At 38.6% G+C, this 27,461-nt stretch overlaps 1 protein-coding gene across 10 annotated transcripts in view; it reads right to left on the minus strand.

Moving 5' to 3' along the window:
- Window positions 1-376: 376 nt before the first annotated feature.
- Window positions 377-27,461, minus strand: part of N4BP2L2 (NEDD4 binding protein 2 like 2) — a 106,690-nt gene continuing 79,605 nt past the window's right edge. For 6 of the 10 annotated variants that reach the window (XM_084981431.1, XM_084981428.1, XM_084981427.1 and 3 more), the window contains 4 exons: window positions 8,107-9,869; window positions 5,016-5,101; window positions 3,191-3,237; window positions 377-554 (listed from right to left, as the gene is read on the minus strand). Coding sequence is in view for 1 of the 10 variants with exons in the window: in XM_021065179.2 (XP_020920838.2) it covers window positions 3,214-3,237; window positions 5,016-5,101; window positions 8,107-9,869 (1,873 nt within the window). In the remaining 9 variants the exon portion in view is untranslated. Of the gene's footprint in view, window positions 555-3,190; window positions 3,238-5,015; window positions 5,102-8,106; window positions 9,870-12,750; window positions 12,832-14,830; window positions 14,966-20,670; window positions 20,767-27,461 lie in introns of those variants that run through there. The other 4 variants (XM_084981423.1, XM_084981432.1, XM_084981434.1 and 1 more) reach the window with 4 other exon arrangements.

Consider the following 27,461-nt stretch of genomic DNA (forward strand, 5'->3'; position numbering starts at 1 on the left):
GTCCCACAATCCCTAACCAAAATCCTTGAAGTCAGATATGTTTCAGAATTCAGAAAGTTCTGAGTGGGTCTAGGGCAGCCCCTAGTAATTAAACACATTAATATTTCTGTGGTGAAATAGCAACTTAGTTTTAATGTCAAACATTTAAGAAACAAATGAAACAAACAAAAACAACTTTTGGCTTCCAGTACTTTTTCGATTTCAGAATTCCAGAAGTGGAATCACAGACCCCATACTTGGATTTAGGGCTACCCTTCTATTCTGATGCAGTTTTTAAAATAAGCTGCTCAAGTTTTCTGTGCCTTATTTGCTTCATAAAATAAAGTAGGGCAAATATCTTCAAAATTAGAGAATAAAATGTTCAAGTTGTTACCTCTTTTGTTGAGTTTTTTTTATTAGTATTCAGGAAACTGATCAAGAATGGCTGAACAGATCATTTATACCAGTTTCAGTATCCAATGAGTATATCGCTGTAAATAATCCTTTGGGTCTGTACGGAGCACTCTCTCTTGATGTTAGGATCTTCGACAGTACCAGCAAGATGCAGACTTCAACTACAATCAAACACAAGCCCAGACAAGTCCAGACAAAATGGTGACATGAATGGAGTTTGTTGTCAGTATCCCATACTCCTGACCTATTTATGCCTCCCACTCCCACCCCTTCCCCATGCACCTAGGACTTCCCACCGTCCCCACGGTTCCCACACACTGCCTGTTCCTGTCTCATTCACAAACCTGTCCTCTTGACTTTGCCCAACCTGCCGTCTCTAAATCAAAACCAGGTCTATGTCCCATTCCCTCATGATCCCGCTATTTACCCTGTAAAGTCAATAATAAATATAACTTAATCCATGCAAATGTGTTAAGTTTATTAAGTCCGTATGCTGCTCTCCTTACTAACACAATTTCTTTTCTGCCAGGGGCATTTCAAACACGACGCTGTAACCCACAAAGGTACTAAGGGGAAGAGAATTAACCCTTGCTAAGAGCACATTATTTTTCAGGCACTATGCTAAGAGCTTTGCACAAGTTAATTCTCATTTCATATCCCCATGACAGGTTGGTATTATAAACTATAAAGGTGAAGAAACTAAGGCTCTGAGAGAGAAATTTGGTGAAGGTCACCTAGCCAGTCAGCATTGGCATCAAGATGGGAATCTGTTCTCTTCCCAGCACTCTGCACTACCTCCTGAAAGGAGAGAGGCAATATGAACACCCTGGCCACCAGCAGGAAGATGATTTTGAAATAGACAAAGATTTGCAACTCCCAGAGAGTCAACCAAATTCTCCTGTTAGTTTCCGCTTTCTAAATTTCTGTTTATTGGAGTTCCCGTGTGGCACAGTGGTTAACGAATCCGACTAGGAACCATGAGGTTGCGGGTTCGGTCCCTGCCCTTGCTCAGTGGGTTAACGATCCGGCGTTGCCGTGAGCTGTGGTGTAGGTTGCAGACGTGGCTCGGATCACGTGTTGCTGTGGCTCTGGCGTAGACCGGTGGCTACAGCTCCAATTCCACCCCTAGCCTGGGAACCTCCATATGCCGCGGGAGCGGCCCAAGAAATAGCAACGACAACAACAAAAGACAAAAAAAATAAAAAAATAAATTTCTGTTTATCCCCTGAGGCCCACTGGTCATTATGCCAGACACAAAACCAGGAGGAACATTCTCATTTTAATTATAAAAAATCTGTACGTAGCCACAACACTCATAAAATCCCCCAACAAAAGAAGACTAATAATTAGGGAAGACCGATCTGTGAAGTTCACAGAGGGCAGTTAGTTTAGCATGAATGTAGAAGATGAACAGAAAAATCAAAAGTATGATAAGAAAGTGTCCTTGACACAAAATTAGCAGATAGAAAAGCCTCTGGAATTGGCTACAGCCAAATATACCCGTGCTCATTGCATGCTGCTTACACTGGTGTCACACTGAGGGGAAAGGAAAACACTCCCTTCCTAACTTCAGTCCTAACACAAACTCCATGAGGGCAGGACTGCTTTCATTGCTGTATCGTCAGTGTGGAGAACAATGTCTTTTAATTGAGGCAACTTAATAAACAGTTGTTGAACAAATGAATGAATTTCTTCACCTTCTTTCTCTGGAATTCCTCAGAGCCTCTTATGTCTACCCCTACTATATTTACACCACATTTTCTTTTCTTTTTTTTTTTATTATGTATTTATTTATTCATTTAGTCTTTTGTCTTTTTAGGGCCCCATCTGCAGCATATGCAGATTCCCAGGCTAGGGGTCCAATCGGAGCCGTAGCGGCCGGCCTAGGCCAGAGCCACAGCAATGCCAGATCTGAGCTGTGTCTGTGACCTACACCACAGCTCACGGCAATGCCAGATCCTTAACCCACTGAGCAAGGCCAGGGATCAAACCCACAACTTCACGCTTCCTAGTCGGATTCGTTTCCGCTGCGCCACGATGGGAACTCCTATACCACATTCTCTAGTGGTCCCTTCAAATCACTAAATTCTTCTCCCAAATCTTTAGACTCTTCCCTCTTCTTTCAGCAGAACCATGTTTAAAACAAACAAAAATATTTTTACTGGGTATATTTCTAGCTAGTTGGGAAATGGAAACACAGAATACTCTTAGAAGTAAAAGTTTAAATGAAAAGAGAAAACATATGGTAATGCAGAGTACATTCAATTCTTATCAAATGCAAACACATATATATATACTGAAATCGTAGCAGCTGTGTTTATTTCATAATTTAAGCATTTGAAAAAAAGCGCAATGTGTTATTTTAATGTCAGCTTGATGTCAAGTTTAAAATATGAGTTTATGTACATATTTTACCTCTTTTCCTAGAGAATATTTTAATATTTAAATATAATCTATATCCCTAATTCCCAGCCCTTATCACATATCAATTTGGGGTGGAGGGAATCCCCTATAAACTGTGTGTTTCGAGAATGCTCTAAGATATATTGTAACCAATAAAGTTAGAAAATAAATTTAGTGACAATAATCTAAGCTTGTGGTATTTCACAAAAAGAGCTACATTTAACGGAAATAAAAAAAGTGCACGTGCAATAGCACACAGGGTTGCTATGGTAACAGACTACATTTTTTAATATTTACTCTTCAATTGTAGTACATATGAGCAATTACAACCACATAATGTCAACATCCATTTCCTTCTGATCATACAGAGGTCTCTGGAATAAGTTGTACTTACAGTTCAAGGAATTCTCATTTTTTTTAACCAATCTTCTTCTGTCTTTTCTAGAAATTACAATTAAAACACATATAATAATGATTAATATTTGGCATTGAGGTTAGGTCTGCACCATCATTTAACATAGGAACACTCCCAAAATGAAAAAAAGAAACATAATAACCACAAATGTTAAATATTAAAGTATTGGGTGTACATGTGTCTTTAGGTAGCGATAAGGTCTCCAGAGAAATGAGGAGGAATAAGAAATTTGAAAAAATATATTTGGTTTTATTATCTGGGCACACAAATGAATCTACTTTTTCCACAGCTGTGTCTATATGAACAGTTAAGAAATACCTATAGAGTTCTCGTTGTGGCTCAGTGGTAATGAGTCTGACTAGTATCCATGAGGATGCGGGTTTGATCCCTGGCCCTGCTCAGTGGGTTGAGAATCTGGCATTGCCAAGAGCTATGGTGTAGGTCACAGATGCAGCTTGGATCTGGCGTGGCTGTAGCTGTGGTTGAGGCACAGGCTGGCAGCTGCAGGTCAGATTGGACCCCTAACATGGGAACTTCCATATCCCGCGGTGCAGCCCTGAAAAAAAGAAAAAAAAAAACCTACTATCCTGAAGTACATAATTCTGTAATGTTTCATTAAACCTTGATTTTATCATTTATTTCAAAATGTACCCCCAGCATTGCCTTTGGGTACATTTAAATCATTATCAACCAATGTAAACAGAATCCCAGCTACCTTCTTCTCATTATTCATAGAGTACTGACATTTCCCAGAGTTTCTGTTACCTTTCTAACCTTCCCAGCCAATCCTCCTCCAGCTATCAGAAAATTAACAGCCTGTCAGAACAATCATGGACCTCCAGAACATACCAATAATGAGGTGCTTCCGAGTAAAGTAAATACAAATCCAATTTGTAGCTGTTACTCCATCATAACAAGATAAGACTGGGAGTTCCCATTGTGGCTCAGTGGTAATGAACCTGATTAGCATCCATGAGGATGCGAGTTCAATTCCTGGCCCCACTCATTGCATGAGCTGTGGTATAGGTCGAAGATGCAGCTCACATCTGGTGTTGCACTGCTGTGAGCTATGCTGGCAGCTGCAGCTCCGATTTGACCCATAGCCTGAGAACTTCCATTTGCTGCAGGTGAAGTCCTAAAAAGATCAAAAGACAAAAAACCAAGGTAAGACTGAGGGCTGAACAGGAGACAGATGTAAAGAATAAACTACTCTCCTAAAACAGGCATCTCAGTCACCAACAGTGGGTCCTTAGACCAGCCTACACTACAACAAAGTTACGGCATTAAATGCAACCTTCTCTGTAGGACTAACTGGAAGAAACACACATATTATTCACCTATCCACATACATTCTTCCTCTATTTAATACAAGGCATGTAGCCTTTTATGTTACATTTGATGTACAGGTTTTATCAATTTTTTTTTAAGAAACCAGTTAGAGGACATTATGCTAAGTGAAATAAGTCAGAGAAAGAAAAATATTATATAGATTTCACTTTATGTGAAACCTGAAAAAAATCAACAAACCAGTGAATAAAACAAAAGAGAAGCAGTCTCATAGATATAGAGAACAAACCAGTGTTAGCAATGGTGGAGGGCAAAATGGGGGTGGGGAAGTGGGCGGCACAAATGACTGGGGGTAAGACATGCTCAAGGATGTATTATATAACATGTGGGAAGATAGCCAATATTTTATAATAACTGTAAATGGAAAGTAACCTTGAAAATTGTTAAAAAAATGTAAAATATTAATAATAATTAAACTAGTTAGAGAAGGTCTTCTTTGAAAGCCACAAAAATGTACCTCTACTGATGTCTTCCACTGCAAATAGATCATCTTCAGTGTGTTCCTGTCAAGGGGAACCACGTAGTCATCAGGCAACAAAGATTCTGTTGAGGGGTGAAAAAAAAAGAGAGAGAGAGAACAAATTTCATCTCTCATGTTATATTTTTTACCCTAAATGTGAAGATATACAAACATGCTATCTAGACCATCATAATGATAAAAGCCTGGTTTTGAAGATACTTCAGTGAGAGCGAAAGCAGGAGTGAATCTCAGCTCTCTATTGGTAAACACTATCCAGACTAAATAAAAATGCTTATGGTGTTTATATGTATAGTGACATGTATCATTGTTCACATTCTCAGGTAAGTATGAAAAGATACACATCAGGCTTCAAGTGGTACTGTACAAGGCATGAAATTTGGGTAGTCATCCTTTCCTGTGACTTATGTAAAACACTGCAAGCACAAAGTGCAGTCTTCCTGCAAATTGCTCCCTCCACTTCAGAGAATCTGGGCGAAGAAATCCTTACAATTACAATGCTCATAAGCAAGTGCAAACATCTATCTATACCTACCAGCCATACCAAACCATACAAAATATCTTCCCCACACTCACATATGCCGAGAAACATGGGTAGTTTTGTTTCTTCAGGCCTATGTATGGCTCTACTAATATAATCTCACTATGTCTGCAAAACTCCCAATACTAGAATTCATTTGAGTTCCCCATCTTATTTATAAGGCCAAAGATACATCAGAGTTGTCCAATCTAAGCAAACAAATAGGTTTACAGCCTCCACTTACAGTTTATTCCTCTCTTTTTTTAAGCGTATACCATTTCCAAATGTGAAATTCTTTCTTCTGCTTTTCTTTTAAGTCATATTTGTAAAAGCACCACTTATAATTCCCTTTGATTTGGAGCCATCCCAGACAAAACCATAAACCCATATTCTCCTCAACAATCCCTTTCGTGTGGCCAACCTGACTCATAAAATATTCATACGCTTGTCATTTATATTTTCTATGGGCAATAATTTTGTTTTGTGTTAGCCTTGTCTCCCCATTTAGAAGGTAAGCTATTTGATGAATGAGGTCTATTTCCTCTAAAAAGCTTTCCAAAGCTTAATTAATGGATGCTGGATCATTACTGTTGATTACAATGGTATTGTACATTCAAGGGAGGAGGATTTAGAATCTATTTCCACTAGTGCCTTTGTGCTTTCTGGTGCTGATTTAAGGCAGTGATTGTTAAATCTTAGGTCATGGACATCCCCGAGAAGCTGATAAAATCTATGGACTTTCTCCCAGAAAAGTTTGCACAAAATGACACAAAAAATTTTGCATACAATTTCAAAATATGGACCTTGAACTAAGATTCCTGACCTAAAATGACTTCCATTATTTTTTTAAAATTTCCAAAGCTAACACAATTTAATATTTTACATTAGTATGATTCTTTGGTGCATCTAGTAGGACAGAAAATTGCAGCGAACAATTAAGATGTGATTATTCACCAAGTTTACAAAAACGAGGAACATGACGCCAGAGCAAGTTAATAGCTGGGACTCCCCTGACTCTGAAACTTAGCCAATCCTGGGTCTAAGCTAAGTAGACTAAGTTTAAACAGAACAGCAGAAGTTCAGGGCAAAATAAAAAAGAACTCTGGAAGATAAGCTGTGCGAGAAGACCAAGCCCCCTGGTGGGTATAGAAGAAAAATATTATCAGGGAGATACAGGATGCAGGGACTGGAGATTTATTCCTTGGTTCTTATCAGCTTCTGTCCCCAAAGAAGGGGATACATGCAATTGCATGAAATCATTAAGACATGCAGTTGACTTAGTGATAAGGAAAGGCTCGATATGTGCTACATTTCCTCTTTAAGATATTTAGAATCTTTTTTTTTTTGTGTGTGTCTTTTTAGGGCCACACCCATGGCATATGGAAGTTCCCAGGCTAGGGGTCAAATCAGAGCTACAGCTACCGGCCTACACCACAGCCAGAGCAATGACAGATCTGAGCCATGTCTGTGACCTACAGCACAGCTCACAGTAACGTCGGATCCTTAACCCACTGAGAAAGAACAGGGATCGAACCCATGTCTTCATGGATACTAGTCAGATTTGTTACTGCTGAGCCACAATAGGAACTCCTATCTAGAATCTTAAATAGGCATATTATTTAGAAGAAATTTACTTAGAATTTTACTTTGAATATTAAAAATCGTATTTTCACTTTTTTAATTCACAGGTGAAATTTTCATTTCCAAAAACAACAAGCCTAAGAGCCCAAAGGAATCATTCAAGTCAATCAAAATCCTAACATTTTTCAGTACTCTCCTCAGTCCTTAAAAATTAAATTCAACTGTTTTTGGATTTTTTCATCATTTAATTTTCATTGTCCCACCTCCTTTTACTATTCTCAGATCAATGAACCATATAGTGAATGAGAAAGGAAAGAGTCACGTGCCAAACATGGGAAATGTAGAAAGCAGAAAGATTTAAAAAATTAAAAACGCAGTCCATGGAGTTCCCATCATGGCTCAGTGGTTAACGAATCTGACTAGGAACCATGAGGGTGTGGGTTCGATCCCAGGCCATGTTCAATGGGTTAAGGATCTGGCGTTGCTGTTAGCTGTGGTGTAGGTTGCAGATGTGGCTCCAATTCTGCGTTGCTGTGGCTGTGGTGTCGGCTGGCAGCTACAGCTCCAATTAGACCCCTAACCTGGGAATCTCCATATGCTGCAGGTGCGGCCCTAGAAAAAAACAAAAAGACAAAAAAAAAGAAAAAAAAAAAAAAAGCAGTCCATCTCTATTTGTTACATAACCACTGTTTGCCTGTCTCACTGTTCGTTCTTCCCGCTGTCTATTGAAATTGAGAGTCTAAGTATTCAGCGTGCTCAAAGACATTTTAGATAACTGGTGGTGGAGGTGGGGGTGGGAGGCAGGACTCCATCAAACACCACTTGCCACGCATCCTCCACTTCTACTGTTGAAAAGCACACAAGGTCAATTAACCACTTGTGGTCACTAACATGAGGGGGAAACACCTCAAAAATTACTCGCATGTTTTAAATTGGACTTTCCATTTGTAGCAAATAAACACAATTTACCCACTGGAACTCCGGGAGATCCAAAAAGCTTTACTAGTTGAAAGGCAAACTCTTGTGATAATGGTAGCTGAAGGGAATCAAAGCAGTCAGTGCTTGTTAAATCTTGGTTATCCTCAGTTTGTAAGAAGTGTAATGGCTTAGGTTCTTCCCTTGTCTCGAGCTTTTCGCCAAGCCTTTCGTTTAAAAAGGGAAGATCAGAAGTGACCCTAAAAGAGTATGAAGTATCAGTCTGGCTACTTAAAATCTGTGAAGAAGGAAATTTTACATCACTTAATGTATCATTTACTCTTGTTTGAGAGTTGAAAGTCAAAATTGGTTTCTTGCTTGTAAAAGATATCTTCCAAAAGATAGATGTATACTGCAAGATAAGAGAAGGAATGGGGTTTTTGTAAAAATACACAGAGTGCCTTAGTCTACTAAACAGCAGGTAATGAGAATAAAATTGTCCACCAACATTTAGAAGAGAATCTTTGACAACGTCAAAGTAAAACCATGATGAATGATGTTTGAAAGTCGTATGTTTCTGCTTAGTCTCATCTTCATTACTTATTTCTGAAAGTCTGCCTTTTTCTTCTTCCAAAGAAATGTTTATTCCACGGCTTTCTGTTAACAAGTCACATGTCTCCCTTTCTTTTGCACTGACGTAACTCTGTCCCAGTAATTTTAAGTCTGGTGCCAACATGAAAATCCCTCTCTGCTCCCTTTTTTTATTCTTCGTTGAGTGTAAGGCGCTCCTTAGGACATCCAGTTGAAGGAAGTAGCTTCTACAGAGATTTGTCTCTGTTCCTATGATTGAGTCTATATTCTCAGTTGGAGGTGACAAATCTTCATTTTCTATCAATAGCTTCTCTTCTATCAATGTTTCTGTACTGCTTCCTGGCTCTGACACTCCTTCAGAAGTGGAGATCAATTTAATCAATTGCTCCCTGCTGTCAGGAGAAGCCAGCTTTTGCCGTCTCTCTTTCTTAGGTCTCTGTTCATACACAAACTTATGAGGTCCCTCAGGCCAGCTACCAAAATAGGGTTGTCTCTCAGAGCCCAAAGGTAATTCTTCATCAGATAAGTCATTTGAGAAAACAGCCCAATAATTGTGTTTAGTTGTATTTATGTCTTGTTCTTTTCTTAAAACTTTATCTGAAGTTCTGGATCCATATGGTGGGCAGAGAATTGTTTCATTCAGGAGACTCTTATCCATTGTCTCTCTCTTCTGCATAATTGAGCATGGGGTTTCGATACATCGGTTCTGGATGTCTAATGCCGTGATATCCCGACGTTCAATGTGCTTTTCTACCTTTGTGCCGGAGCAGGCATCACTTGCTACGAAGGAAAGACTTTGAGTCACTGTAGGGCAAGAAACAGAGCTTTCATTTGGCATCAATGACAAACTTAGAAACAAGTCATCCTCTTCCTTGGGGAGGGGTTTCTTTGGTGCATCGTCCAACTCAACGACAGACGTAACATTTGGCAAACTGTTTTCAGAAATTATGTTTTCCCATCTTTCATCTTTATGGCCATTCACAAAATCTCCTACTTCATTTCTCAGAGCACTAGTTAAGGAACACTCTAATTCTCTTTTGGTGTCTTCTAAGTCTTCCTCTTCACTCTGACGTGGGTCCTGATCTCCTGGTGTGAGGTAACTTAAGGTTTCAATTGAGTTTTCCTCCATGATTTTACCAGGACTGTGCTGTTTTGGCTTTCTTTTTCTGTTTCTCTTCTGTTTGGTTTTGCTGAGCCTGTGCCCGGTTTTCTTCAAATTTATTTCTCTGGAATATAAAAGAATTAAGAAATTTATAGCTTAATTATCTGTATAACATTAATAAGCTAAAACATTATACTCAATGTGAGGATTTACAAATCATTATTATAAGAGATTTTTAGTGCAAGCGTGTGTGCATTTTGTACTATATTTTAAAAATTCACTTTAAAAAGATATACTTCAACCCTCTAAATTAAAAATGAATACACTTTGAGAAAGCTACAACTCATTTTCACATACTCATTTCATAAACCAGTAGCTTTACAAAAGCCTATTATTTTCCTTAAGCTAGTTCACACACACACACACAGACACACACACAATTTTATTTTTATGCGTATACAAAATCTACCAATAAACATCTTGGTTTTCCTAACATCCTGAATTCTGAAAAGTGAAAAGTGATGGGTGCAGTCTAAATGGCACTGATCTAATGGCTCAAATATGTTTTCTCTAAACGTAAAAACTTTGGGAATTAAGTTGTTCTATCAAATTGTAAAGAAGAGGAGATGATAAGCAGCCAAACCCAGTGTTGGGATGCTATGCTTCTACTTGCCTAGCTAGCAGTGGTTCTAATCCAGAGGCTCCACCACTGCTTTGTGGGGTGTTTGGAAATGTGTGAAGGAATTTTCGATGGTCCCAGTGACTGGAAATATGCTCCTGGCACTTGGTACTAAGGCCAGGGATGTTAACCATCCTGCAATGCCAGGGACAGTTCCAGGGTGAAAACTGATCCCATCAGCAATAGCTCATCCAGTACACTAGAAGTTCACAGTGCTCCTTAGTTGAAGGCAATATCTACCCTGAGAGAAAAAGGAGGATTTAGGACATTTTCTAATTTAGAATATAAAGGTTTAATTATCTTCTCTTCCACAACATACAGATAGAAACATAGTAAAATGCAGTAGGGGAAGGACAATAGACATGGCTGAGAAAAAAAAAAAAATCCAGGGTAGAGGAACTGGAAAATAAACAAACAAATACGGAAGCACAGAGAGATAGTGAGGAAAAGAAAAGTTGGTCAATTGGCTAAGCGTTGGATAAAAAAAACTTATTAAAATTACCCTAGCTTCAGAGTTCCCACTATGCACAGTGGGTTAAGAACCCAACTGCAGTGGCTTGGGTTGCTGTGGAGGCATGGGTTGGATCCCTAGCCTGGCACAGTAAGTTGAAGGATCCAGTGTTGCTGTGGCTGAGATATAGGTCACAGCTTTGGTTCAGATTCAGTTCCTGGCCTGGGAACTTACATATGCTGGGGTGCAGCCATAAAAAAAAACTACCCCAGCCTCTGGCTTGGTGTATTCCATCCCATGCTGGTGGACAATTTTCAACAGGCAGGAGCCCTGATACTTCATTCTTTGTCACTTAATTGCTGCTTCCCTTGTTTACATATTCTTGATGTTGGTTTAGAAAGAACATTAAGGCTGTAAATCAATAATACTTCAATTACAAAATAAATTTAGGAGTTCCCACCGTAGCACAGTATGTTAAGGCTCTGGCCTTGTCTCTGCAGCAGCACGGGTTCAATCCCCAGCCAGGAACAGTGGGCTAAGGATCCAGCATTGCCACAGTTGTGGTATAAGTCGAAGCTGTGGCTTGGATTCGATCCCTGGCCCAGGGAAATTTCATATGCCGCAGATGCGGCCAAAAAAGAAAAAAAAAAAAAAGATAATTTAAAATGTTTCTTAAAAGAAAAAAGAAAGAACATTAATGAACAGTAAATTACTGAGAAGCAGTTAAGATGGGGCTTCTATAAGAAGAATATTGACGAGAGAACACCAACTTTGATAGTGACTCTCCCTCATGGGTAGGTCTGTCTGATTCCAATGAAAGGTCTAGTTGAAATCTAAGAGCAGTCACAGTTATGAAATGCACACTACAGACTAGTCCGACTGACAGACTAGTCTGTTCTCATTTTGAAAACAAACTCCACTGTCTTCACCCAAACGTGAACCACCCTGTTGCAGGGAAAGAGGAAAAGAAAGGGTTTTTTGTTGCTTTATTTATCGGATTAAATGGTAAAATACTAAGGATTAAAGACTCACTCCAAGCATGGTGACTCTATGGAGTTGAATGCACTTCATGTCTAGCCACTGTCCCTTTAAACAGCTCCCTACTGCAGAAGGAAGGAAAGCTCCAATCTATGGAAATGGGGCTCCTAGATATGGTTCATCATAAACGTGTTTCTAGCTCCTTATGCCGCAGGAATTTTAAGGTTCACAATGCTACTTTGAAAACTGGCTTAGGAAAAAAAAACTACATAATGCACACCTACTATGTATTAAGGTTGTTTAACTGCTTTAAAGGTACTAACTTACCTAATCTTCACAATAACCATATGTGGTGAGGCAAATGCTAGTTTTATCCCCATCTCAAAAAATGCAACTGAAACATTTCCCTAGCTACAGCCACCACAGAAAACAGTGTGGCGGTTCCTCAAAAAATTAAAAACAGAACTACCGTATGATTCAGCAATTCTACTTCTGGGAATGTGTCCAAAAGAAATAAAAATATTAACTCAAAAAGATACCTGAAATCAACCACACTTTAATTAAAAAAAATACATATATATATAGTAATACACACACAAAGATATTTGTACCCAATGTTCATAGAAGCGTTATTTGCAATAGCCAAAGTGTGGAAACAAGTGCCCATCAATGGACAAGTGGATAAAGAAGTTGCGGTATATATTTACAGTGGAATGCTCTTCGGCTGTAAAAAGTGAGGAAATCTGCCATTTGTAACAAAAAGGATGAACCTTCAAGGCATTATCCTAAGTGAATTCGATCAAACAGAAAAAGACAAATACTATATAATCTCACTTACATGTGGAATGTAAAACAAAACAAAAAACTCATAGAAAAAGAGATTACATTTGTGCTTACCAGAGGTGGTAGATGAAGGTAGGGGGAATTTGAGGAATGTAGTCAAAAGGTACAAACTTGCAGTTATTAGATAAGTAAGTGCTAGGGATTTAATATATAACATGATTACTAAAATTAACATGATATACAGGAAACTTGTTAAGAGAAAATATCCTAGGAGTTCTCACCACAGGAAGAGAACTTTATTTTTATTGTATCTATATGAGTTGATGGATGTTAACCTATTGTGCTAATCATTTCACAATGTATGAAATCAAACCATCATGTTATACACCTTAAACTTTTTTTTTTTTTTTTTCCTGCAGCACTGTGGCATGTGGAGGTTCCCAGGCTAGGGGTCAAATCAGAGCTGCAGCTGCCAGCCTACACCACAGCCAGAGCAACACAGGATTTGAGCCACATCTTCGAACTACACTGCAGCTTACAGCAACGACAGATCCTTAACCTACTGAGTGAGGCCAGGGACTCAGCCCATATCCTCACAGAAACCATGTCGGGTCCTTACCCTGCTGAGCCACAACAGGAACTCCTTACACCTTAAACTTACACAGTGATCTATATCAATTATTTCTCAATAAAACTGGGGGCGGAGGGGATAAAAAAGAAGTTGCCTAGTATCACATGGCAACTGGCAGAATTCAGACCAAGGCTCACTGGCTCAAGAGTCTATATTCTAACTACTATACAAATTGCCTTTCAACTTAAAAAAGAGAATTTTACAAAAACACTTCTCTCTCCTCCTCCTCTCCAAATTCTCACATGTGCATAAACACAGAGATTCCCAGCTGGCAAGAGTTAAGTCCTTTTCATGGAAGCAGTTCTTGGGCCCTAACTCCTACTATCACTAACCTATTAGTATCTTGAGACTTTTCTCTTGTTTTTTTTTTTTTTTTCTCTCTCTGGATCAAAGCAAAACAAGGAGCAACAACAAAAAGTGAAAGAAGATAGTGTGGCGCAGGACCCATCTTCCTAATGGGACTTTACGTCCAGGTTTCATATGAGCAATGGAAAGTCCAGGGTAGGTGGCCTGTAACTTAGATAAGCTGATGGACACAAGGGGTTCCTCCTGAAGTTAATTCATTCACCATGGGGTGGAGGCAGGGGAGAATGATCACATTCTGGACATACTTTGAAGAAAAGACAGGCAGAATGTGAAAACAAACTGGTTGGAGCATGAGAAAAAAGATCATAATGAAGTGTGAGTGCAAGGATTTGGGCCTGAACAACTGGAGGGATGAAGCAGCCATTTGCTGACACAACGAAGGCTGTGCAAGGTATGGGTTTGGAGAGAGTACTGCAAAATCAATTGCCTCAAAGTTCAGGTCAGAGTCTTAACCAATAAACTAATCTGTTCTTGGAGTAGAAGTTAGAAAGTGGAAAACATGAAGGCTTCTCTAATATTCCTCATGGGTTCCTCTATTTTTTAAATAGATTACAATCTGATAGCCACTTAGAGAAAGAATAAAAACCTGCCAGTGATGAAAACTCATGATGCCTGCAGAGAACTCATGATCACAAAATGAAGTGACTTAAAAAATAAACTATTAGAGCCTGGGAGATGAGGCGGTTTGACAGAAGGATTTGTCAAAGGAGTCTTTAAGGATTAGAATTCCATTTAAAAACACAATACAATGCCAAAAAGTATGAAAACCAGAAGACTGACTCTACAAGGAAGTGTGTCAAAGACTCACTAGTTCTGCACTTCTGAAGTTCAATATAGTGACTATATTTAAACAGGCCTTCGAGAAAGAAAACACAAACCAATCATAGGGACTTGAGAGGCACCTAGGAGATGAGAGAAGTAGTAGTAGGTAAGTGCAGAGGTGACAGCTTCTGTGAGAATGTATATGCACTGGACATGGCTCATCAGCAGATGTATTTATCCATCTATAAAGTGTGAAAGTTTCATCAAACCTGTGTCTCACCTGTGCTGTTTCATTTAGGGATGAATAGCATCATTAAAAGAAAAGAAGCATCATTAAATGTAAGTTAGTCATGGAGAAAAAAATCAGGAGAGTTGGAGGTATGGGCTGTGGCTTTAGAAAAGAAAGGAACAAGAAAAGAACAAATGGTAACACACCTCTGATTAATAAGATTTTGCTTTCTGGATAAGCCTAGAATCCAAGCTCCTAGGTAGGGATGGAGTGTACCTCTTGAGAATCAGAAGGAGCGTATACTCTCAGAGAAAAGCTAATCTGACCAAATTAACTGTGACCTGAAAACAAAAATGAGAGAATATCCAGATAAAGCCATAACAAAACTGACTACTATGGAGAGAATATATACATGTGTATCTCTCTCACACACACACACAAACACTTATTGCCTAATGATCTTCTGGGAGAAAATAATTATGGGAGCCAGAAACAATATTTCTTACTTTAGAGACTACATAGTAATTCATGAAGTATAGGCACTACATGAAGTAAAACTCAATTAAAATACACACATTATAAAAGAGAGGTCTCACAGCCTTATGGGATGATTGTGGTTGAAATAATCCAGGTCTAGGGAATTCCCTTCGTGGCTCAGAGGTTAATGAACCCGACTAGGATTCATGAGGATGCAAGTTTGATCCCTGGCCTCGCTCGGTGGGTTAAGGATCCAGCGTTGCCATGAGCTGTGGTGTAGGTCAAAGACGAGGCTCGGATCTGGCATTGCTGTGTGGCTGTGGCGTAGGCCGGCAGCTGAAGCTCCGATTAAACCCTAGCCTGGGAACCTCCATATGCCACGGGTGCGGCCCTAAAAAGCAAAAACAAAAAAAAAAAGAAGGAAACCAGGTCTAGGTCCAGTCCTGGCTCAGTTATAAGCTAGAAGTGTGATCTTGAGAAAATCAGGACTCCCTTCTGAAATGGAGATAACATTACTTCCTTGCAAAGTTGTAAGATTAATACAGATATTCTTAAATGACCTCTACCTAACTGATGAAAGATTTTCTCCATTGCCTCTGCACAATATAATGACTAATGCCAATGACATACAAATGCTTCCAGATGGTAGCTGCTCTCTAGTACAACCACACCTTTCTACTCCCACTATTTAGGGCTGGATATTTACAAGGAGTCAGATGAGTTTATTCCCAAGTCTGTTCAAACTAATCATAACTGTAGTATAATTATGTAGTTTGATTAAACATTATGTCAATCAGTAGAATGTGAATACAAGAAAGAAGGTTTCTATTAAAAAATTAAATTGAAGTAACTAAATTAAGATGAAGTACTAAACAACTGTTATCAAATTAGGTTTGGGCAGGATAACCATAATAAAAACCTGTAATTTGCAATCCTATTGCTTTAAAGATTTCTCTGGGCTCTCCCTCCAGTTTATAGCAATGGGAACCAGAAACTCCTTAACCCACACACTTAGGGTCAATTAATCTATGACAAAGGAGGCAAGAATATACAATAGGGAAAAGACAGTCTCTTCAATAAGTGGTGCTGGGAAAACTGGAGAGCTACATGTAAAATAATGAAATTAGAATATTCTAGAATACCATATACAAAAATAAACTCAAAATAGATTAAAGACCTAAATGTAAGACCTGAAACCATAAAACTCCGAGAAGAAAGCACAGGCAGAACACTCTTTGACACAAATCCAGCGATATTTTTTTTTTTTTGGATCTATCTCCTAAAGTAAAGGAAATAAAAGCACAAATAAATAAATGGGACCTAATTAAACTTAAGACCTTTTCACAGCAAAGGAAATCATCAACAAGACCAAAAGATAACCTACTGAATGGGAGAAAATATTTGCAAATGATACGACTGATAAAGGGTTAATATCCAACATCTATAAACAGCTCATAAATATCAACATCAAAAAACCAAACAGCCCAGAGTTCCTGTTGCGGCTCAGTGGTAACAAAGCTTACTAGTATCTACGAGGACACAGGTTCAATCCCTGACCTCGGTCAGTGGGTTAAGCATCCAGGGTTGCCATAAGCTGTGGTGTAGGTGGCAGAGGAGGCTCAGATCCTGCGTTGCTGTGACTGTGGTGTAGGCCTGCAGCAGCAGCTCCAATTAGACTCCTAGCCTGGGAATTTTTGTACACTGCGAGTGCAGCCTTAAAAAGACCAAAAAAAAAAAAAAAAAAAAAAAGGACCATTGTAACACTGTTGGTGGGGATGTAAATTGGTGCAGCTACTGTGGAAAGGGGTATGGAAGTTTCTCAAAAAATTTAAAACAGAACTGCCAAATGACCTAGCGATTTCACTCCTGGGTGTATAGCTGAAAAAAACAAAAACAGCAATTCAAAAAGATACACACACTCCCAATGTTCATAGCAGCATTATTTACAATTACCAAGATGTGGAAGCAACCTAATGTGTCCATCAATAGATAAATGGATAAAGAAAATGTGATATGTATACACACACACACATATATGCACACACAATAGAATATACTAAACCATAAAAAAAAAAAAAAAGAATGAAATGTTGCCATTTGTAACAACATAGATGGACCTGGAGGCTATTATGCCAAGTGAGGTAAATCAGAGAAAGACAAACACTGTATAACTTATACAGGTAATCTAAAAAATTCAGACTAAAGAATATAACAAAAAGAAGCAAGATCAGGATATAAAGAACAAATTAAAAGTTACCAGCAAGGAGAGCAAAGAGGGTGGGACAATATAAGGGCAAAGGATTAAGAGGTACAAACTGTTATTACGAAATAATCTACAAGGATATATTGTAAAAAAAGAAAAACTAGGAATTCTTGAAAATGTATTACAGGTGTGGTTTATACATGAAAAAAGATATATTCTATGAAACAAAATCATATATACATAAATACTGGTGAATTAATTTATGTGTAACCATTCATTTTAAGTATATATAAAATGTTTAAAGTAACATAGCTTCTTTGCCTGTCCACTGGTATCCCTCACAAACATCCTGTCTTAATATAATTATCTATTCCTTGCCTATCACTTTGCCTCTCGCTGAATTCCTTCTGGGAAAAAAAAGTGTTTAAAGCATTTCTTAATAACTCCTCACTTTAATCAACTTTTTCCAATGAACTAATCCCCCACCTGTCCTAATCATGTTATATAAAAGGACCATTATAATAAACAAAGCACCTAGCACAATGCCTCGTACATGGTGGATATTTTGTAAATGCCAAGTCTTATTTTTACTATGTGTTAAAAACAACAAAAACAATCTTATATACTTTGCACTGAGACTCCCAGGAAGCAATTACAGATTAGACTGTTGCAACAGCTAGCATGACTTACACAAAAAGAGCAATTGAGATAGTAAAGCTAGAAAATTCCCAAAATATGACTTAATATAATTGCCAATGATTAGAAGTAGAGAAATATTTTCTTTTAAAAGTGGTTACATATAGAAAAACTGACAAATCCACTATATCATAAATTAAAACCCTTTTAAAGTGACTGATAGAAATAAGCTAACAAAACACACACACACACACAAGGATATAGATATAGCTGGAGAAAATAAATTCTTTTCAAGGCCTTATTAAATTAGAAATTAACTAGATCATGAAGCTCGCCTCCACAAATTCTAAATAATTACTAATGTACAAACTACCTTCTCTGATCATATCTCCCCCACCCCCCTTTTATAGGGCTTTACAGGGCTGTGGCATATGGAATTTCGCAGGCTAGGGTGTTGAATCGGAGCTGCAGCTGCCAGCCTACGCCACAGCCACAGCAATCTATGCTGCCTGCAGCTTGCAGCAATGCCAGATCCTTAACCGAATGAGCAAAGCCAGGGATTGAACCCACAGCCTCATGAACACTAGCTGGGTTCTTAACCCAGTAAACCACAATGAGAATTCCCTTTGCCTGTATTTAAAAAAAGAAACAAAAACGAAAACAAAAAAACCTCATAACTTAGTAAACTAAGAACTGATGGGGGAATTCCCGTGGTGGCACAGCGGTTAACGAATCTGACTAGGAACCATGAGGTAGCGGGTTTGATCCCTGGCCTTGCTCAGTGGGTTAAGGATCCGGCGTTGCTGTGAGCTGTGGTGTGGGTCGCAGAGGCTCAGATCCCAGGTTGCTGTGGCTCTGGCGTAGGCCGGCGGCTGCAGCTCCGATTGGATCCCTAGCCTGGGAGCCTCCATATGCCGCAGAGAGTGGCCCTAGAAAAGGCAAAAAGACAAAAAAAAAAAAAAGAACTGATGGGAACTTCTTTAATTAATACCAGTCCCTATGATCCTATTGCAAACATCATTTCTTATGGAGAAAGAGCAGAAGTAATTCTTTAAATTAGGAACAAGACATGGATGCCTATTATCACCATTTCTATTCAATATTATATGAGAGATCCTAGGGGAACTAGTTAAGAAAAAAACTAAAGAGATGTAAGTATTTAAAGAAACAATATTTCATTGCAGCAACATGGATACAACTAGAGATTATGATACTAAGTGAGGTCAGAAATAGAAAGACAAACACCATATTATATCTCATAGACTCTAAAATATGACACAAATAAGCCTATCTACAAAACAGAGACAGAGTCACAGACATAGAGAACAGATTTATGGCTGCCAAGGGGAAGGAGGGAGGGGATGACTAGGGACTTGGGGTTAGTAGGTGCAAGTTATTACATTTAGAATGGATAAACAACAAGGTCCTGTGTAGCACAGGGAACTACATCCAGTCTCCTGGGATAGACCATGATGGAAAAAAATATTTTAAAAGAACGTATATGTATATACATATATGGGGGGTGGAGGGGTGTACACACACACACACACACACACACACACACACACACACACACAGAGTCACTTTGCTATGCAGCAGAAATTGACACAACATTGTAAACCAACTATAATTTAAAAAAGAAAAAAAATTATCCTTGGAGATGGTATAACTGTCTACACATAACTGCATAAACAATTTTAAAAATCTATAAATTTATTAAAAAATAAAATCTATATATAAATTTATACCATTAGTAAGAAAGTTAAGCAAGGCTGCAAAATAATATTAAATTAATATTAATATTAATAATTAATATTAATTAATATTAAAGTCAAATGCAGAGTTCCTCTGTGGCTCAGCGGGTTAAGGATTCAGCATTCAGCATTGTCACCACAATGGCTCAGGTTTGCTGCTGTGGTGCAGGTTCAGTTCCTGGCCCGGGAACTTCCACATGCCATGGACACAGCCCCCAAAAAAGGTTACTATATTGTGTGTGTGTGTGTGTGTGTGTGTGTGTGTGTGTGTGTGTGTACATATATGGAGTATCAAACTCCAAGATCCTATCCTTCCACAAAAGCACTGAATAAACTGCAAGGACTCTCAGAACCAAATTTATTGGAAATCCAATCAAATGTTTAAAGCAACCAGGAAAATGCTTTATCAAAGAAAAAGAAAATAGCTGAACTCAGTAAGAGAAATTTGTGGATCTTTTTTTTAACTTCCTCTAGTCCCATCTACTGCTCCCCAGATCAGCAGAGATCATAGACAACATACTGTATTTGCAGAACAAGTCTCTAGAACTAGAAAGGAGCAGAGCTGATTTTCTTTTGGAAAGAGCTGTGGTTTTATATCAACCTGTTTGATGGCACCCTCATTCAAAGGACTTGCCTTTATTCTAATTCAGAACTCCCTTAGGAATGAGGTGGCCTCCCAAAGGACATCTACTGCACACATTTAAAGGCAAATACACTAGCTGCTGCCACCTGGGACATCTACTGAACACATTTAAAGGCAAATACACTAGCTGCTGCCACCTGGGACAAAGAATAACAAGTGGTATAAACAAAAGAAAAATCAAAAAGTTTGAGAAGAAAATCTAGGAAGTGAGACACTTTAGAGAATAAGGGCTATAAAAAGTTCTCAGAAATTCCTGGGAATTGGGAAAGCTCTGTTCATGCTCAGGGCTGGGTATATGCTCAGAAAAGACTTGGAAATGCCCTAAACTCTCACCTCTGGCTGACCTTCAGATTCTGTGCAAGCAGGATGTGAAGATTAAGGCAGAGATGTTAACAGCCTTAGTGCAGAAGGTGTGTGGCGACATACAGTCTAAAAACAAAGATGGAGAGTTTTTCAACTTTTTGAAATCATCATTTGACCACTAAGCTAACAGAACAAAGACTTTAGACCACACACACAAAAAATAGACTTTACAAAATTAAAAAGTATGCAACACCCAGAAATATATCCAAAAGAAAATACAAAACATTTTATGGAGAAAATTATAAAGCTTTCCTGAGAGACACTAAGGAAATCCTGAAAAGGTGAAAAAATATATTACATTTTTGGGTAAGAAAATCAAATAAGGTAAAAATGTCAGTTTTCCCTGAATTCCCTTAAAAACTTAACAGGAATCCAGTTACAATATCCACAAAATTTCGAATGAAATTTTACAATCTAATTCTAAAATGCATGTAAAAGAGTGAAGAGCTAAGAATAGAAAAGCTAATTCTGAAGAAAAAAGAATAAGGTGGTTGACTGTGAGCGCTGGGGCAGGAGGAGACATTCCCTAAAAGATATTAAGCCTAATTATAAAGCCCTAATTATTAAAGCAGTGTGAGAGTGAATCTGGGAGAGAAATGGACAAATAGAACAGCAAAGAGATAAAGACTGAGGTAGGAGTTCCTGTCGTGGCACAGTGGTTAACGAATCCGACTAGGAACCATGAGGTTGAGGGTTCAGTCCCTGCCCTTGCTCAGTGGGTTAACGATCCAGCATTGCCCTAAGCTGTGGTGTAGGTTGCAGACGTGGCTCGGATCCCGTGTTGCTGTGGCTCTGGCGTGGGCTGGTGGCTACGGCTCCGATTCGACCCCTAACCTGGGAACCTCCATATGCCGTGGGAGCCACCCAAGAAATAGCTAAAAAGACCAAAAAAAAAAAAAAAAAAAAAAAAAAAGACTGAGGTAATTCATGTTTCCAGATATAGGACTTTTACAGCAAATGTCATTACATCAATGTAGTATCAGAACATGGATAAATTAAAAAATAGAACAGAAGAGTTTCCAGAAATACACCCATATAGAGAGAGAAATTTGATTTATGAAGAACAGGAAATGCAGTTAAGAGGAGAAAAGACTAAGAAATGGTGCTGGTACAATAACTTCTCCAGAGAAAAAGTATTGAAATTCAATTACAATTTCACACTATATGAAAAATAAAACTCCAAAAGGATTAGAATCTTACATATAAAAAGAAAACTAAGGAGTTCCCATCATGGCTCAGTGGTAATGAACCCGACTAGTATCCATGAGGATGCGGGTTTAATCCCTGGCCTCATTTAGTGTGTTAGGAATCTGATATTGCTGTGAGCGGTGGTATAGGTCACAGACATGGCTTGGATCTGGTGGTGTTGTGGTTGTAGTGTAGGCTGGCAGCTGCAGCTCCAATTCGACCCCTAGCCTAGGAATTTCCATATGCTGCAGGTGTGGCCCTAAAAATCAAAACAGATAGATAGACAGATAGATAGATAGATAGATAGATATAAAAATAAATATAAGGAGTTCCCGTCGTGGCGCAGTGGTTAACGAATCCGACTAGGAACCATGAGGTTGCGGGTTCGATCCCTGCCCTTGCTCAGTGGGTTAAGGATCTGGCGTTGCCGTGAGCTGTGGTGTAGGTTGCAGACGCGGCTCGGATCCCGCGTTGCTGTGGCTCTGGCGTAGGCTGGTGGCCGCAGCTCCGATTAGACCCCTAGCCTGGGAACCTCCATATGCCGCGGGAGCGGCCCAAGAAATAGCAAAAAAAGACAATAAATAAATAAATAAATAAATAAATAAATAAATATAAAAAAATTAAAACTTTAAAAAATATGTTGTTTTATTTCCATCCCTAGAGAAGAATTGCTCAAATAATATTTTTTTAAAATAGTTGAATGGAAAAGATTGATAAATTTGTTTACATTAAAATTAATAACTCATGTATCAAAAAACACCATAATAGAAGTATATTCTGTCAAGATGGAAAAGTAGGAAGCAACAGGAATCTGTCTCCACAACTGGATAACTATTGCACTAGCAGTATCAAACTGACCTATGTATTTTGGAATGTTAGAGCCTACTGAAAGCTTACAACTTCTAGGGTGAAATCTCAGAGAGTACACTTGTGGTTCATTTCAGTCGTAGAAACTTAGTCCAGTACCAGCTACACACACCCATCTCCTCCAGCCCCACAGCAGGCAGCTGTGCACGTGTTCAAGAAGCAGTCTGTGCACAGTTTTCAGAAGCCAAGGTCAGCAAAAAGGATCTTGTTCTCCAAATCTGAAGGATACAGGGATTCATGCACCGATCACTAATTGCCGATTCTGAGTGCAGAAGTGAGACAAGGGGGGAGGGTAGCCGTTGCTGTTGCATATGCCCTCACTGTTGCAAGCCACTATCCCGCTGGCCGAAGTGACTTCCAGGATATTTAAAGGGCAAACACACTTTTTTTTCCCCTCCTTAGTTTTCTTTCTTTTTTCCTTTTTGGGAGCCAGACATTAAAAACTATGACATTCAAAAGGAACTGCATATGTTGGGGAAACTAGAAAGTGACCACAAACGTTCAGGGAGAAGTGCAGACTCTGAAAAGACCTGAGAAAACCTTAAATTTACACCTTAGACTGATCCTTGGCACAAAGACTATGCCAATAAAAAATAAACACAAAATCAAATACAAAACAATAACAAAAAACAGCAACCCTAGTAAAGGGAGAAAATCTGATTTCCAGAGTTAACACATTAATAGATTCAAATGCCCATTTAAAAAAAAATCAGAAGACATATAGGATAAGGCAAACAGTTGAGTACGGCCAACTCAAAGGACAAAAATCAACAGAAATTGTCCCTAAAAAAGAACTCATGGGAGATCTACTAGAGAGTCTTGAAAACAACTGTTTTAAAGATGCTCAAATACTTTAAGATGTGGAAAATGTCAAGAAAATAATGTATGAACAAAATGGAAATATCAATAAAGAGAGAGAAAATAAACCAAAAAGAAATTCTGATGCTAGAAAGTACAATAACTGGAACAAAAAAATTCACTAGAGGGATTCAAAAATAGGTTTGAGAAGGCAGAAAAAGAGAGTGAGCAAACTTGAAGACAGCAATAAAAATTATCAAGTCTGAGAAACAAAAAATAAAGACTGAAGAAAAGTAAGCTGAGCTTAAGGGATGTGTGGGGACACCATCGAGCAGACCAACATGCATAATGTGAGCATCTCACAAAAGAGAAAGAAAGGGGTAGAGAGAATATCTGAAGAGAGAATAATGGCAGAAAACTTCTCAAATTTGATGAAAGATCTAAATATAAATACATGAGAAGCGCAATGAACTCCAAGTTAGATGAACTCAAAGAGACCCACACAAAGACACATTACAGTCAAATTTTCAAGAGCCAAAGAAAGAATCTGGAAAGAATCCATCATACATGAAGAAACTTGCCATGTCCAAGGGATCTACAATAAGATTATAAGCAAATTTCTCATCATGAATTAACAGGCCAGAAGGCAGTGGACTGATACATTCAGAGTGCTAAAAGAAAAAAACTGTCAAGAAACCTTTATCAGGTAAAGCTATCCTTCAAACATTAGGGAGAAATTATGACATTCCCAGAAATAAAAGTTGAGTATATTACCACTAATAACTTCTCTGTGAGAAATATTCAAGGGAGTACAGCAAAGTTAAATGAAAGGATACTGACCAATAACTTGAGGTTATATGAAGAAATAACCAATAAAGGTAAATATGTGGGTAACTATAAAAGCTAGTATTGGAGTTTCCATTGTGGCACAGTGGGTTAAGAACCTGACATAGTCTCTGTGAGGATGCGGTTTTGATCCCTGGCCTCACTCAGTGGGTTAAGTGTCCAGCATTGCCACAAGCTGTGGTGTAGACCACAGATGTGGCTCAGATCCAGCAGTGCCATGGCTGTGGCATAGGCCCCAGCTTCGCTCTGATTTGACTCCAAGCCTTGGAACTTCCATAAGCTGCAGGTGTAGCCCTAAAAAAAAGGTTTGTGGGGGAGGAAAGCTAGTATTTCTGTGATAATAGTGTGTAACTCTTTTTGTTTTCTGCATAACTGAAGAGACAAATGCATTAAAAAATATTTGTTTGCAAGCTAGTATTATTATTACTATGGTTTGTAACTCTGCATTTTGTTTTCTACATAAGAAACTAACACTTTTTTTTTTTTTTAATGGCTGCACTCAAAGTATAGGGAAATTTGCAGGACAGGATTGAATCTAAGCCTCACTGCAACTGTGGCAATACAGAATCCTTTAACCCATTGTGCTGGACCGGGGATTGAACCCCCAGCTCCACAGCAACCTGAGACATTGCAGTTGGATTGCTGACCCTCTGCACCATAGCAGGAACTCCAAAAACTAATACATTTAAAATAATTATTTGTTTATGTTTTGGGTCACACAATGTATAAAGATATAATTTTGGGACATAAGCAATCAGAAGACATGGAGACAGATATAAGGGAACCGAGTTCTTATATATTACTAAAGTTAAGCTGGTAAAATTACAAGTTGGAGTGTTATAACTTGTGAGGTTAAATGTAATTCCCATGAGATCCTCATAGAAAATAGCTAGAGAATATACATAAAAGGGGAGATTGGGAACAGATGGTGGAGTAAAAGGACTTCACCTTCTCTCATGAAAATGTCGAAATTACAACCACTGCTGAACATCCATCAACAAAATAGACTGGCAACAACCAAAAAAGAGATCTTACACCTAAACATAAAGAAGAAGCCACTTCAAAACAGTAGGAGGGGTGCTTTCACTATATAAGCAATTCTGTACCTACAGAGTGGGCAATTCACAGACTGGAAAATAACTTTATCCTGAAGGAGTGAGAGTTCTAAACCCCACGTCAGGTTCCCTGGCCTAGTGGTCTCGCATTGGAAGGAGGAGCATTTGGCATTGAAGGCCCGTGAGGCCTGCATGCATGAGTTCCAAAGGACTGGGGGGTTCAGAGACTCCACTCACAGAGGGCAAATGCATAGTTTCATGTGCCCTAGATACCAGGGAAAAGCAGGGATTCCATAAGAATCTGGGTCAGATCCACCTGTGGGTTTTAGATGGTCTCCTAGGAAAGCAGGGGGGCAACTGAGGCTCACTGTGGGAGAAAAACATTTGAGGAAGAGGTCCAAAGAATAATCACCTGCATGAGCTTCCCTGAAAACTGCCATTTTGGACAAATCTGGCCCCAATCATCAGGGCTGTGAGGCCCCAGGTGAAACAATAAACAGGGTGGGAACACAGCCCCAACCATCAGCAAACAGGCTGCCTAAAATACTCCCAAGCACACATCTGCCTCTATTCACATCCAGAGGCAAAGCCCTACCCAGAAGAGAAACAAGACTCAGCTCCACATACCAGTCGGCCAGCATCAGTCCCTCCCATCAGGAAGCCTGCACAAGGCTTTATATCAACTTCCCCTGCAAGGAGGCAGACACCAGAATAAAGAGAGGCTAGAACCCCGTGGCTTGCAAAAAGGAGACCATAACCACACACAAAATACAAAATGAAAAGGTAAAGAAATATGAGACAGATAAAGGAAAAAGACAAAACTCCAGGAAAACAGATAAATGAACTTGAGATAAGAAACCTATATGAAAAGACTTTAGAGTAATGATAGTAAAGGTAAGCCAAGATCTCAGGAAAAAACTGGAGGCAAAGATAGATAAATTACAAGAAAGAGTGAACAAAGAAATAGAAGATTTGAAGATTAAACAAGCAGAGATGCAAGAGACAATAACCAAAATTAAAAATTCACTGGAAAGAACCAACAACAGAATATAGGAGGCAGAACAACAAATAAGTGAAGTGGAAGACAGACTGGTAGAAATCACTGACACAGAAAAGAATAAAAGATAAAACAATGAAAAGAAATGAGGACAGTTTGAGAGAGCTCTGAGACAGCTTTAAAAGCACCAACATTTTCATTAAAGGGGTGCCATAAGGATAAGAGAAAGAAAAAGGGCTGGAAAATGTATCAGAAGAGGTAATAGCTGAAAACTTCCCTAACACGGGAAAGGAATCACTCACTCAAATCCGGAAGCACAATGAATATTATATAGAATAAACCCAAGAGAACACTATGAGACACATAAAAATCAAACTGACCAAAATTAAAGACAAAGAGAAAATATTAAAACAACCTATGGGAAAGCAGCAGATAACATACAAGGGAACCCCAATAAGGCTATCAGCTGATTTTAAAGCAGAAACTCTAAAGGCCAGAAGAGGCATGATATTCTTAAACTGATGAAAAGAAAAAATCTCCAACCCAGAATACTCTACCCAGCAAGGCTCTCATTCAGATTTGAAGGAGAAATCAAAAGCTTTATGGATAAGCAAAAGTTAAGAGAATTCAGCACCACTAAACCAGTTTTGTAACAAATACTAAAGGAACTTCTCTAGGTGGAAAAGAAAAGAAACAAGAACATTACAAATGAGAAGGCTCACTGGTAAAGGCAAACATATAGTAAAGGTAGGTTATCATCCACACACAAATATGTTATCAAAACTAGCAACTGTGAAAAGAGGAGGGTACAAATGCAAGATACTGGAGCACATTTGCAATTTTTAAGTTACACCAGTAACTTAAAAATAATGTTTACGTATATAGACTCCTATACCAAAACCTCATGGTAACCCCAAAACAAAAATATACAATAGATACATAGAAAAATTAGAAAAAGCAATCTAACACAACACTAAAGACAGTCATTAAACAATAAGAGATCAAGAAGG

Source organism: Sus scrofa, chromosome 11 (assembly GCF_054392235.1).
Source record: "Sus scrofa isolate SSC_HxYL_T2T_F1_AM1 chromosome 11, Sscrofa_HxYL_maternal_Yorkshire_Landrace_v2.0, whole genome shotgun sequence".
Taxonomy (NCBI): Eukaryota; Metazoa; Chordata; class Mammalia; order Artiodactyla; family Suidae; genus Sus; species Sus scrofa.